The 14,403-nt window shown below is 50.2% G+C and overlaps 1 protein-coding gene across 1 annotated transcript; it reads left to right on the forward strand.

Annotated features, from left to right (window-relative positions):
• The first annotated feature begins 6,684 nt into the window (after positions 1 to 6,684).
• Positions 6,685 to 7,617, forward strand: LOC141730081 (olfactory receptor 14A16-like). Its single transcript, XM_074546709.1, has one exon. The coding sequence runs from the start codon at positions 6,685 to 6,687 to the stop codon at positions 7,615 to 7,617; it is 933 nt and encodes a 310-aa protein (XP_074402810.1).
• The last annotated feature ends 6,786 nt before the right edge of the window (positions 7,618 to 14,403 follow it).

Raw genomic sequence — 14,403 nt, forward strand, 5'->3', positions numbered from 1 at the left:
CATCAGCATGAGCCTGCAAATGCCCATTGCATTTAGAGCAGTGTCTCTCTTTTACCCTGGTCACTTTGCCTTGAGGTATTACAGTTCCAATGGTAGGCCCCTGGGCCCTCACCTCTCCCTCCTTTTTGTTTTCAATAAAGAAGGCTCCTGCCACAGAGTTTTGCAGGCATTTAGCAAACATGGATACAATAACCAGCACAATGAATACAATAAACAAAGCCCACAAAACGGTCTTTACTAGAGATTAGAGCCAGCTTTTGATCCCCCAGTGTTTGAAAAGTCTACTGAACCAGTCCTTGTTGCCTTCCGTCTGGATCTTGTTTCCTTGTTCTTTCAGCAGCTGGCTGCTCTAATATACTGACTCCCCATGTGACAGCAGGCTGAAAAAACACATGCCTTTAAATGCCTGACAGCCATGGCCATGGACAAGAATTTGTGGCTTGTCTATGGAAGCACCCAGCTGAAGGCACGCGGCTCAGGGAGGAGCATCCAGATTCCTGCTGCAGTGCCAACTAACGGCAGCATCCTCTGACTTTAGCTCATGTAGTATCTGGAGGCTTGGGTGGCCTAAAAGTAAAAAGATAAAGAGAGTAGAAGGTGAAACTCTTCACCTTAAAGAAAGAGGTAAGTTCTTGTCCCACTAACCTTTCTCTTCTGTAAGCCAAGGGTGTGAACACAGCTTATCAGAAGAATCATATATCAATGCTAAAATACACTTTTTACAATCTTTAAGTCATACATCATGGTCGTGGTTTGAGAGGAAGTGAGTTTTTTGGGATTGTGTGGTCACACCAATGGGTGCTCAGATTGAATATTGGCACCTGGTGCGGCCACTGGGGACATGGATACGCCTCTGAGAACACAGGAGTTAAAAGCAGAGAACTCCCACTTGAAGCTCTCTTTGTTCTGGCAGAGAAAAAGGTCAGACCTCCCCTGCCATCTGGGTGGGGGAGGGGAAGCCATGCGGCCGGGTGAGGAAGGTCTGGCCCCGAGGATGGAAGGGTGGAAGAGTGGAAGAGCACCGAGAGGCATCGGGCAGCCCCCCACCCCCAGGAGAGAGAGAGAGAGAGAGCGCCAGCCTGTGTCTGCGCTACCTTGAAATTGATAACGTGTGCCCGCAGCACGGATGAGAAGGAGAAGGGAGGGAGGGGGGGTGCAGCAAGAAGGTGTCCAGCCGCTATGGGAGTTCTGGGCGGGCAGAGCCCAAGATTTTAACCCTTATTTTGGACAATGAAAACTTTGCAGAAGAGTAACCTTCCTAGAAGAGAGATAGAGATGAAACAGAGGAAGAAATGGGCAAGTGTGATCAAAGTTCCTGCAAGTGAAAGATGTCAGAAGAGCGGGGAAGAATCTTAGGTGAGAAGAGATGATGCAGTGGGCTTAGCTGGACTTTTCTCGTATAGCCCTGGACAGAACCATGTTTCCTGTGACACAGAGACTGCATCCAGGGGGAGGCAATGGCTCAAAGCCAAACGGGTTAAGTGATGAGATACCTTGGCCCCAGGGGGTGAAATTTAGGGGGGACAGGTGTCCCGAAAGTGAGAGACTGTGCTATTTTTGGAACGGGACAAAGCATCCTTAAAAGGAAAACCCTAGAAGCAGCTCTGGTCCATGTGCAGTGGTGTGAGCACTGGACATGGAAGGAAGAGGTCATGATGGCAGATGTTCTCCAGGCAATGCCACGAGTGACATGGGAACACATGTGTGGGAATCCATAAAAATCAGAGAGTTTTAGGAAGGTTGTAAAAAGGACAGGCCGCAGAAACAGCAAGAATTGTGAAGTGCTAAAGCAGCAGAAAAAGATATATAAGCTGTAGCGAAGACAACAGGGCTGTGTAATGGGCCTGTTAAGTTGCAACAAGTTTATTAAGTATATATCTAGAAGGTTATGCTTATGAATACAGCTTTATTCGTTGTCTCTTATAAACAAGCCATTGTGTTGGAGAATCGGCCGCTATTGTTTTAAGCAAACAATCTTATTGTGTTTAAGATGATTGGATAGAACTACTGTCGGTATGCTTTTGCTCTATGTATTTGGCTGAGATGCATTTATGGTATGTTGTAACATTAAGTTTCTTTAGCCTGCTGCCTGGTCAGCGAGCTGTACGCATCTTTCCATTGTCATAACCATGTAATGAGACTGATGCTGAAAACATAAAAAGCTCTAGACGCTGATCAAAGCGGCCCCATCCTGTTCGTGTCTGTATATAAACTGCCAGCGTACCAAACACGAGGTTTTGACCGTGTTTCCTGGGAAAGCCTATGGCACAAGAAGGACTCCTCTCCTCTTGCTGAACAGAGAATTGATTGTCTAAAGGGTCATGATGGACTGAGAGTTGGTGATCTGAGGGATGGATGTACTGGAAATTTGGTGGGGGGAGGAGGAAATGTTTTGGAAGGTTTTCATTTTTCCTGTGTGTTTCTTTTTACATGTAGTTGTAGTTTAGTTAATAAAGTTTTCTTTTTCTTTATTTCTAAGTGGGGGCCTGCTTTGCTTACTCTTGGTCACATCTCACAGCAGACACCAGGGAGAGTGTATATTCATGGGGGCACTGGCATTGCGCCAGCGTCAAACCATGACAACCATATGGAACATGTGAACCATGGTAAAAGATGTTAAAAAATAAATAAAATACATTAAATTAAAAAATACATTTATAAATAAATAAATAAAAACATTTCCAAATGTTCCAGGAGAGCCTCAACCTCATGATCTGGGAAGAAAACCTATCACCATGGGTCAGCAGAGTGGCTCTCCAGATGGCTTTGCAGAATAGCTGGTATTACTGCCTAGTGTTACAGGGTTAATATTGGGGTGCACGGAAGCAGCATTTTTGAATTTCACTAGACATAATATGGAATGTTAGGGGAAGAACCAAAAAAGGAAAAGAGAGGGATCAAGGTAGTTTGGAGAGAAATAGACATAGGAAAATAGAGGAATAATACAATAAGTGGGGTCAGTCATGCTGAGAGATGCTGACAAATGCTGATCAGTGTGCCTGTAAGGCCCTGCCTTGCACCTGGTCCCTGCACTGTTCCACAGTACCCTGTTTCCTCATGTGTAGAGACTCTCTGTGTATTTTCTGACTGCTCTGCAGAGCCAGTGGGATCTGGTGGAGTCAGATGAGAAACCGTTTAGCACTCTTGTCTGTGGGTATGAACATGTCTGTATGAGGTAGCTGAAAAGTTCAGTGTCCAAAGGCCAGATAAGGAGTGGTCCATATGGTGTTGATAAAGTTGATACCTTTATCATGGCATACCATAATGACTTGTCCTTTGGGGTTCAGTAATCTAAAGACATATAGAATGTCTTATGGATAGGCCTTAGTTACCCTTAGTCACCCCTTTTTCCTCTAAAGATACAAGTGACATCAGGTTAGTTATAATTTCACACACAAATGTCTTAAAAAAGAAGCATCATATGGCTGGAGGACAAAGTCACTTCCCAATTGTTCTCTTCAGTTATGTTTCAAGCATCCAGAACACTAGTTGTATTTTAAAAAGCATGGATTCTAACATGGCTCCTTCCTGGAGTGCTATGGTCATGAATCCCCATGCCTAAAATGATTCCTAATTATTTTTACCTTTGTATTAGATATTGCAAAAAAAGAAGGACAAACTTCTATTCATAGAGATCAGTTTTATTAGAATGAAAACCACCAAAGGATAGAATAGAGACTTATGATCTGATATTTTCAGAAAAAAAGGGATGAGAAATTATGCTTTGGTGATCTGTAGCCATCCATGTGGTCAACATTCCAATATTCCAAGGTATGTGTCCAAAAGGCACAGGGGGGTCTGTTCCCCACAGCCTTCAGGGACAGAGGCGCAGGGCAGGGACACCGTAGCACAGCCTGGGCTGCACAGGGCACAGGCATGTGCAGCAGCTGCAAGACAGCCCTGCCAGAGCCAACTTGGGCAGCACTTTGGCCATGGCTGCTGGGCCTGGGCCTGAGGCAGGAGCAGGAGACAAGTGACCCTTGCAGGGCTGGGGCCTCATTGCCTCCTTGTCCCTGCTCAGCAGCCTGGCAGGGGCCGCCCCATGCTCCTGCCCTTGCCATTGCCCATCCCCACAGGCCAGTGCCCATCCCGGGAAGAGCCCTGAGCAAGGAGGGAGGGACAGCATCTGCCTGGCCAGGGGCTGGGGCTCAGGCCTTGGCCCTTTGCATTCCTCAAATACATCCAAGCTTTGCTCAGCACCAGAGACACCTTGGCCTTGTTTGTCCCTAACTGTCACCACTGCCTGCAGTGTTCTGCTCTAGCTGGAACGTGGGGACACTTTCTGAGTTGTGTCCCTCAGTGGGACCCATAAAAACTTGAAGAAACTTCAGAGTTTCAATTTAAGTTTGAGTTCTTGAGAAGTTTTTTGAACACCCTCTTAGGGACTGAGTCTGATGTGAACAACACCAAATCCCCAAGAGGCTTATTAAAGTCCTTGTGCTGGGTCTGTGCTGATGAGCTGGGCTGGTCTTCTGGCCCAGAGGCAGCTCCTGGCAAACCAAGAAGAGATTCAAAAGGACATTTCTCCTGAGGAGCAGATCCTCTCCCAGACCAGCAGGGCTGGGGCACTGCCTGCAGCCACCCCAGGCACAGCACAGAGGCACAGAGAACTTCAATCAGTCCGGGCTGGGAAGGTGCTGAGAAGTGCCTGGGGCAGAATCACTGCCAGCCCTTGGCACAGGAACCTCTGGCTGCAGGACAATGCAGCTGCAGCTCCTGGAGCCATCTCCTAAAGCTGGAACATCCCAATGCCCTCCAGACTCTGTGAGTAAAACTATGAATATTTCTGGTGCAGGGGAGGTGAAATGCTCATGAAGCTTTGACATGCTGAGGAATGCTGGTCAGTCATAAAATATTTCCAATACAAGGATTTCATTAAAATTAGGACATTTCCAAAGACTTTGTATTCAGTTTCCTAATACTGGAGAATGGCAGGGAGTGGGGGTTTAATATTAAAGATTGATTATGAATTAATAATTACGAAATTTTAAAAGTTCCTGAGACACTGGAACCAGTATTTTTGTGTTCTGTACATTCACAGCAGATCCATAATATACTTTCAGCCACTCTGACCATGGACAGCACCAGCATCCCCTTTGCTGGACCCATCAGGCTCAGTCTGAGCTGTCCTTTGTCCCACCTGCAAACAAAACCTGCCCCAGCCAATGCCCTGCAAACAGGCAGGGTTCTGTAGGGCCAAGGAGAGGGCACAGAGATTTGGGGTCTGTGAGTGCTGGCAGGGAGATATCTGGCACAGGGAAACACCTGCAGGAGGGAAATCTCCAGGAAGCAGAGAGAAGATTGGGCAATGAGAGAAAACAAACCCCAGCAATGCTGTGGCAGGGAGAGTTTAGAGATGCCCACAGAACCCCCTCAGTGAAGCCCCTCCCTCTGAACAAGCCCCCTCCCTCCTGTCCCCCCAGCCAAGCCTCTGCCCTCAGGGCCGGGGCTCCAAGGCGTGCAGCCCCTCCTGTGCAGGCAGAGCTGCAGCAGAGCCGTGGGGCAGCTCTGCAGCCCCAGGCCCAGTTCCCTCTGCAGAGCACAGGGCTGGGAGCAGCTGCCCGGCCCTGGGGGCTCTGGCAGGGGGCACAGCTGGCTCAGGGTGAGGCTGTCCCCAGTGCCCGGCTCTGGGCAATGCTGTCAGTGAAGCCAGGGAAGGAGCTGCATCTCCCTCAATCCAATGCCATCAGAAGGACACTTGGGAGTCTCTGAGATTTCAGTCCAAGCTGGAAGCTTCAATCCAGGATGCAAACCTGTCCTAGAGCATCTCTGAGTTATAAGATTGATGGGGAGAGGCAGAGGTGTTGTGACACTGAAAATGCTGCTGGGTTGGTTAAATGAGCGACGTTGAGTCCTTGGCTACAAATGTGGAGCTGGGCTGGGGTGGATCCATCTCTTCTCAGCAGAACCTGGTGACATTTTAGGGAAAACATGGGAAGATGATCACTCTCCACCAGAGAAAGGTTAAAGCCCAGAGAAACTCTGAATAGGTCAGAATGAGAGACCATGTCTTCTAATTATTTTGTCTCACAGAACTTTCTCTGTTCTCCCTGAGTGCAGAAACAATGTAGAGGGTTTCTGATATCCAGGAATACCAGGAGACAAATGGGGGGAGCTCAATCAGAAAACCTCAGAACTCTTAAACACAGAAGCCTGTTACAGAGCTTGCAAGGGTTTTCAGGATGAAGAGAGAGACGAGAATGTTGATCTCATGTTTAGAAGGCTTGATTTATTATTTTATTATATATATACTATATTATAACTATGCTAAAAGAAATAGAAGAAAAAGTTCTCAGAAGCTAGCAAAGCTAAGAATAGAAAAGGAATGAATAAACAAAGGGCTGTGTCTCAGCAGAGAGTGCGATCCAGCTCTGCCATGAGTGGTCAATAAATCCAAACATTCGTCCAAGACCTATCCACCTGTTGCAATCCACAGCAGCAGATACCCATTATTTACATTTTGTTGCTGAGACTACAGTTTCTCAGAAGGGGGAAAAATCCTAAAGAAAGGATTTTAATGAAAAGATGTCTGTGACAGAAGCCTGTTACTTAATAATTAAAATAGTTCATGTGTGTTACAGAGGAGGGTGTATGAAAATGGCTTTGATTTTGGTTACAAATATCTCCTCTAACCCTTCACTGTCCTTTTCTCCATGAAGAGATCCCCATGTGTAGCCACAGCAAATGTCCAACAGCAGCTCCATCAGGCACTTCCTCCTGCTGGCATTGGCAGACACGCGGCAGCTGCAGCTCCTGCACTTCTGCCTCTTGCTGGGCATCTCCCTGGCTGCCCTCCTGGGCAACGGCCTCATCATCAGCGCCGTAGCCTGCAGCCACCACCTGCACACACCTATGTTCTTCTTCCTGCTCAACCTGGCCCTCAGCGACCTGGGCTGCATCTGCACCACTGTCCCCAAAGCCATGCACAATTGCCTCTGGGACACCAACACCATCTCCTACTCAGGATGTGCTGTTCAGCTGTTTTGTTTTGTTTTTTTCTTTTCAACAGAGATTTCCCTCCTGACAATCATGTGCTATGACCGCTACGTGTCCATCTGCAAACCCCTGCACTACGGGACCCTCCTGGGCAGCAGAGCTTGTGCCCACATGGCAGCAGCTGCCTGGGCCAGTGGCTTACTCAATGTTCTACTGCACACAGCCAATACATTTTCCCTGCCCCTGTGCCATGGAAATGTCCTGGGCCAGTTTTTCTGTGAGGTCCCACAGCTCCTCAAGCTCTCCTGCTCCAAATCCTACCTCAGGGAACTTGGGCTTCTGGTGTTTTCCATTTCTTTAGGTTTTTGTTGTTTTGTGTTCATGGTTTTCTCTTATGTGCAGATCTTCAGGGCTGTGCTGAGGATCCCCTCTGAGCAGGGACAGCACAAAGCCTTTTCCACCTGCCTCCCTCACCTGGTCGTGCTCTCCCTGTTCTTTAGCACTGCCATTTTTGCCTACCTAAAACCCCCCTCCATCTCCTCCCCATCCCTGGATCTGACCCTGTCAGTTCTCTACTTGGTGGTGCCTCCAGCACTGAACCCCCTCATCTACAGCCTGAGGAACCAGGAGTTCAAGGCTGCAGTGTGGAGACTGATGACTGGATGGTTTCAGAAGCATTAAACTTCTGGCCAGTTTCTGCCAATCACTTGTAATAAAAGTAACCTTCAATACTTCTTGTTAGTTTCATTTTGGAAGTTCTTTATCTTTGTTTTAAATTTTGAATATTTTCTACAAAGTGATGTCATTGTTTGTGCCAACTTGGTGTTGCCAGTGCTGCTGCCATGGCCCTGCCCCGCTGCCCTGGTGTTGGTGCAGAGCCTGAGTGCTCTCGGGGCCGGGCACAGCCCTGGGGGTGGCAGTGCCGGGGCTGCAGCAGGGACAGGCCATGGGCACTGCTGGGGCAGCGCTGACACCTCAGGCCAGGCCCTGGGGGCTCCAGGCTCCTTGCCCAGGCTCTCTCAAGAACACACCCAGGCCAATGCTCAGCACAGAAAAGCCCCGTGAGCAGCCCCAGGCTGGCCGTGGGCAGGCTGGGGGCAAACAGCATGGCTGGGGCTCTGCAAGGGCCCTGGGGCAGATGGGAAGGAGCGGCAGAGCAGGGGCTGATCCATCCCCAGTGCACTGGACAGCCCAGGGCAGCGTCCCAGAGCGTTCTCATGGAGCTGCCAACAACATCCCCCTCTGCAGCCCTGGCCTCTCCCCCAGCTCGCATAGGTGCCCCATCCTTGCAGGAACAGACATGGCAGCACTGGCTCAGCAGCCCCTGTTTGCATTGCACAGAGCAGGGGGAGCACCCCCATGCTGCTGGTGTGGGGACATGAACCTGAGGGAGCACAAATGCCATCAGGCCCTGGGGCCAGCAAGGGCTGGGGGACACCAGGGAAACCACTCAGTTTTGTCCTGGCCTCTGCACTCAGCCAGAAAGTTTGTTCCCATCAGCTGGGAGTTTCCTGTCCCACTGCATACGCTGTTGCTCAGAGCCAGGGCTGCCTGGCAGCCACCCCCAAACTGCCCTGAGAATTTCCTTGGCTTCACCTTTGCTTTCTTTCCTCTTTCCTGATCCAGATTTCTTCCTATTGCCCATCTCTGTTTCGTCCCCTGCAAACAGCCCATCCCTGTTTGCTCTTTCCTCTCTGGCCCCACTCCCCATTGCAGTTCCTGACTTGGCCCCATGGGAACGTCCCTTGGGCAGCAGGATCATCCTACAAGTGCTGCAGGAATTGTCTGCAGGCTCCTGCAGTGCCTGGTGCTGAACCCTTGCCAGAGGCACCCCAGGCCAGGGGGGGCACATCTGGGCTGCTGTGTCTGGCTCTGGGGCTCCCTGTTCTGGGCAGTGAGGAGGAGCTGCAGAGGCTCTGCAGGACTGACAGGATGGGCTTTGGGGCTGGCAGGAGAAGCTGAGGGACCTGGGCTGCTGGAGCTCCTGAAGAGGAGGCCCAGGGCTCCTCCTTCAACTGCTCCAAGGGTGGTTCCAGTGAGTCACAGATTCATCCAGGTTGGAAAAGATCTTGGAAATCATAAAGTCCAACCTGTGCCCTGACACTGCCTTGTCTCCCTGAGCCTCCTCTACTCCCGGATAAAAAACCCCAACTCCCTCATCTGCTCCTCACAGGACTTGTGTTCCAGACCCCTCACCAGCCTTGTTTCCCTTCTCTGGAAACGCTCCAGCCCCTCCATGGCCTTCCTAAATCGGGGGCCCAGAACTGGACACAGCACTCGAGGTGTGGCCTCACCAGTGCCGAGTGCAGGGGAAGAATCACTGCCCTGCTCCTGCTGGCCACACCATTCCTGATCCAGGCCAGGAGCCATTGGCCTTCTTGCCCACCTGGGCACGCTGCTGCATCATGTCCAGCCTGCTGTCCATCAGTTCCCCAGGTCCCTTTCTGCCTGGGCACTGTCCAGCCACACAGGCCCCAGCCTGTAGCACTGCAGGGGTTGTTGTGGCCAAAGTGCAGGACCCAGCACTTGGTCTTGTTCAACCTCACCTTGTTGCATTTGGGCCCTGGATCCAGCCTGTCCAGGTCCCTCTGCAGAGCCCTCCTACCCTCCAGCAGATCCACACTCACACCCAGCTTGGTGTCATCCGCACATTTGCTGATGCTGGACTCAGTCCCGTCATGCAGATCATCAATGCAGATACTGAAATCCTCGCTGGCTGGCTCTGATCCCTCGGCCATCCTGTGGGTGCCCTGTGATGGCACTCAAGGTGATCTGTTCCACAACCTTGCCGGGCACCCAGGTCAGGCTGACAGACCTGGAGTTCCCCAGCTCCTCCTTCCAGCCCTTCTTGGGGATGGGCTCACACTGGCACCTCCAGTCCTCTGGGACCTCCCTGCTGAGCCAGCACTGACAGTAAATGATGGAGAGCAGCTTGGGGAGCTCATCCACAGCTCCCTCATCCCCTGGGATGGATCCCATCTTCTCCCAGAGACACCTGTGAGCATCTGAGTGGCTCAGGAGGTCCCCAGCGGCTTCCTCCTGGATTACAGGGGGGCTGTTCTGCTCTCTGTGCTGAACTACCAGCTGAGGAGAACACTTGTCCTGAGGACAACTTCACTTATTCTTGAAAACTGAGGCAAAGAAGGAGTTAAGTACCTCAGCCTTTCCCTCATATTTGGTAACCATATCTCCTGTAATAATGACAAAAGATTGGCTTTGTACCTCCTTTTGCCATTGATGTATTTATAGAAACCCTTTTATTCTCCTTCACAGACGTGGCCTGGTTTAGCCTTAAGCTTCCACCTCTCTAATTTTTTTTCTGCATGACCTAACAACATCCTTAAACATTTTATGAGTTACCTGCCTCTCTGTCCAAGGATGATGCACCTTCTTTTCTTTCCCCAAGTTCTTGCAAAAGGCCCATCACATTCAGAATATAACCTGTTGTCTAAAGTACACCTCAGAGGAGGAAAATACAAGAGTCTATAAATTAAAAGAGGGAAAGCAAGCTAGGAAAGTAAAAGAAGGAGAGGCTGGGAAGGCTGACAAAAACTGGGACTCCCCTTGACCACTTACTTGCTTCTACCCTTGCAGTACCTGAAATCCTTCCTCCAATTCCTCTTGCTGTGGACCCAATTCCTCCTCCTCTCCCAACTGTCATTCCTTTACCACCTCCTAACCCAGTTATACCTCCACCACCTTCCCCTCAACCCTCTCCTTACTCTCTTTACCCTTCACTACTGTCCCCTTACCTCTACCATCTCATGCACCCCTTATTCACCAGCAAGTTCCTGCTCTGCCTCCCCCACCACAAACGAGAAGCCAAACAACATTTCAGAATCTCATGCCCAAGAGTGAAGTTAACCAGTCAGCCTCCACAGCTGATCTTGTAACCCCCGGTCCAAAGAGGCTGAAGTGGAAAAATTGTTCCCCCTCAGAGAAGTTCTCATGGCTGGGGTGGCCGGTGAGATTGGATTTGTAAATGCTCCTTTGACTGTGTCCAAAGTTAGAAACTTTAAGAAAGAATTGCGAAATTTAGTGGAAGACTGTTGCCTTCTGATACAAGGCAGGCGGCCTGGTTTCAGGAAACAGCACAGCGACCCATTTCCCCAGGGCCGCTCGGGCCTAAGAAACACGCGGACACCAATATGGTGGAGGATCAAAGGCCTTTATTCTCTCTTCCCGTGGGGTTTTATAGTCTAGGGGGCTTCTACGTCAGGTGAGGGTCTGTCCTTACCATCTATGGTTAGTAGGGATGGAAAAGTTACCTGGGCAAGTGGAAAATTACCGGAATCCAGTTCAGGGGGCTACATTCCTATGTTAATTTTCTTATCTAAGGGGACAGGGGCCCTGTCTTCCCGTAACATCACGAGATCTTCCAAACGCCAAGCCCTATCTGCTACAGAAGACCTAGTAAGAATAGCAAATCAAATTGATCCATTTTCAAGCCCTAATATTTATATATGGGGAGAATTGAACTTCATCTTTAACATCCTATTTTCTCCAGAAGAGACTCAATTCATAAGAACTGAAGGAATGAAAATTTGGGAGCAAGAAAACCAGCCCAGGCCCCCAGGTGACCAAACAATGCCTTCAGTGCAGCCTGCCTGGGACCGTAATCAAGAGGAGGGGAGAGGAAATATGAGAGATTACAGGTCCCTGATGAGCAGAGGGATAAAAGAATCAGTCTCTAGAGGGAGCAATACCAGGTTAGCGTTTGAAGGCACCCAGGAAAAAGACGAGACCCCAGCAACACTGCTTAATAGGCTAAAGCAAAACTTCCAGATTTACTCTAATGTTGACCCAGACACCCCAGAAGGCCAATCTCGTGTTGCCTGCAGTCAGGGATGACCCTGAGAATCCTTTTTTCCCAGCCTGGTGTTTCAAAAAAGGAGTCTGAATTCTTCATCTCTGGTTTCCAAGGTTGTTTATTGTTTCTTACCTATAACATTTTTTCTCTGGCCTGCCAGAGGTCAGAGAGAGGCACACTCCCCATCCCTGGGCCGGTGTCTATGTTTTATACTATGAACTATGTGTGCTTTATTTATCATTATTTTCCAGTACCTAAAGACACACAGCAGGGGACATTCAATCAAAACAAATGCATGTTTTATTGAGTGCCCACAGCAAATGTAACAGAAGAATTCAAAACGAGATAAAGGACAGAGAGAAAGGAGGGTTGGGTGGGGGGAACAGCTACCAACAGAGAGATGAAATCCTCGTGGTCTGGCCCATAGATCTGTCTGGTCACATTGGGGAGAGTCTCAAAGCCTTTGGTTAACTCAGGGCTCTTTTATAATCTACCGCTGGGAGGGGAGCAGGACGGCACATGGAGGGAACAGTGGAGAATAAATCCATTGGGAACAGGTACAGACAGTCCAGTTCTGAACAGCACAAACCGGTGCCAGCAGTGAGCAGGGCCCGTTGTTTCAGGACTGGTTCCTATGGGAAACATCCCGCTTCCTATGGCAGACATCCCGCTCCAGTCAGGCCAGCACCCCGGGGTTAGAATTTTAAGGGTCTCAGTCTCAGTCCTTGGGGAGGGCTCCAATCTCTGTCCTTGACGGTAGCTGTGAGGCAGATGAGGGATCTTTGGACCGTCTCTTACAGACTGACATCGCAAAACATAAAAATAATTATTCATCTCCCCTTAAAATTAAATTAACTGAATTAATAAAATTATAGTTATTTTTCTTATTTATAGTATTATTATTCTATATTTGTATTACCAAACTTGAATGTTTATATTAAAAAACCCATACCATTTTAGAAAGCAAAAAATTTATTGGTCATTGGTTCTGAGTAACACGATTCCCTTCATTAATTCACTGTCCAGTGTGGCTCTTGATTTCTCCTTAATGCTAATTAGCCCCATTTTAAATACTTTTGTAATCTTTTTTTTTTTATCATTTTCACAGACAGGGTAAAAAAAGCCACTTTGGGGTCTCTGGTGACATTTTTGGGGCACATTTGGGGCAGTTTGGAGTCTGGAGAGGGAATTCAGAGACAACTTGAGGGTCTGGAGGACACTTGGGGGAGCCGAGTGGGCACTTGGAGGGGCACTCAGAGATTACGAGGGACAGTTCGGGGTCCGGGACAGTACTTGGGGGTCCAGGGGGGCCCTTGGAGATCAGGGAGGGGAATTTGGGGCCCTTCGGGGTCCGGGCGGGCCCTTGGGGAGCCCTGACAATATTCACTGGGGCGTGGGGTGCGATGGGAGTTGTAGGCGCGGGTCTAATGCAGTTTAACATGGCCGCGGAGCGTCACGGGAGTCCGAGACGCAGCTGCAAAGGCTCTCAGTGGGGCGCAGGGCATGACGGGAGATGAAGTCCCGGTGGAACAGCCCTAGACATGCGCCGCAGAGCATGATGGAAGCCGAAGTCCCGGAAGTGGCTCGAAAGCTTTGTTTGGGAGTCCGGGAAGGCTCTGGGGGGAGACTCCTGTGTCGGAGCCGCGACTTGAGATCCTCGGGGGAACGTAAGCGGTTCGAGAGAAATTGCGGGGAGTTCGAGTACCTCTAACAAGGTTCTTTAGGGTGCGGGGCACGGCAGGAGTTTTAGGCGCAGGACTGTGTTCTGAGGGGCTCTGGGGCAGCGGGGAATGAGAGGAGATGAATTCCCAGAAGTGGCTGTACCGGGCATCTGTGGGGTCTGGAGCACTCAGAGTATCCGGGCACGCTTTTAGGGGGTCCCGAATGGGCGCTAAGGGGGCAGTGAGGGATCCTGGAGGGTCTGGGGAACACTGACGTGACAAAGGGGGGCGGACCCCTGTGGTTCTGTGGAGCGCGGGGCATGACGGGCGTTGTAGTCCCGGCTCCAATGGGGCTCAATTGGGCCGCGCGGCATGACGGGAGTTGTGGCTGAGATAGGCACCGTCCCCGAGTCTCCGATCTCTGGCGCTGATTGGCTTCGAGTGATGACGGGCGGGAGCCTCGGCAAATGGGATGTAGCAAAGGCGGGAACAGCCCATTCAACTTCTCCAGTCCCCCCAATACAGCCCAGTTCATCCCGAGTACAGCCCAGTACAGACCAGTACAATGCCAGTACAGCTCATTTCATCCCAAGTAGAACCCAGTTCAACCCCAGTGCCCCTCCAGTCCCTCCCAGTACAGCCCTGTCCCTCCCAATAACCCTGAGTTTCTTACGAGTTCCTTCCAGTTCCCTCCAGTGGCATCCACAGGATGCCCCAGTGTCCCCAGTCTTCTCTGCAATGGCCCCAGTGTCTCCAGTATGTCCCAGTCCTCCGCAGTGTCACTCCCAATATGTCCCAGTGTCTCCCACAGTGTTCCCAGTGTTCCCCAGTATGTCCCAGTCCTCCCCAGTGTTTCCAAGGACAGTTTAATTTCTCACGGTGGCCGTGACAGCCAAACCCAGCAGTGGAGTCAGTGCAGTGCCCACGGCCACAGCCCCTTGAAGTGCCCAGTGCAGCTTGGGCTGATGATCCACCCTCACAGCTGGCCCAGGGCAG

Source organism: Zonotrichia albicollis, chromosome 9, assembly GCF_047830755.1.
Source record: "Zonotrichia albicollis isolate bZonAlb1 chromosome 9, bZonAlb1.hap1, whole genome shotgun sequence".
Taxonomy (NCBI): domain Eukaryota; kingdom Metazoa; phylum Chordata; class Aves; order Passeriformes; family Passerellidae; genus Zonotrichia; species Zonotrichia albicollis.

What these genes read in the sequence shown, in the direction of transcription:
- LOC141730081 (XM_074546709.1), top strand. Translation starts at nt 6,685, where the DNA reads ATGTCCAACAGCAGCTCCATCAGGCACTTCCTCCTGCTGGCATTGGCA.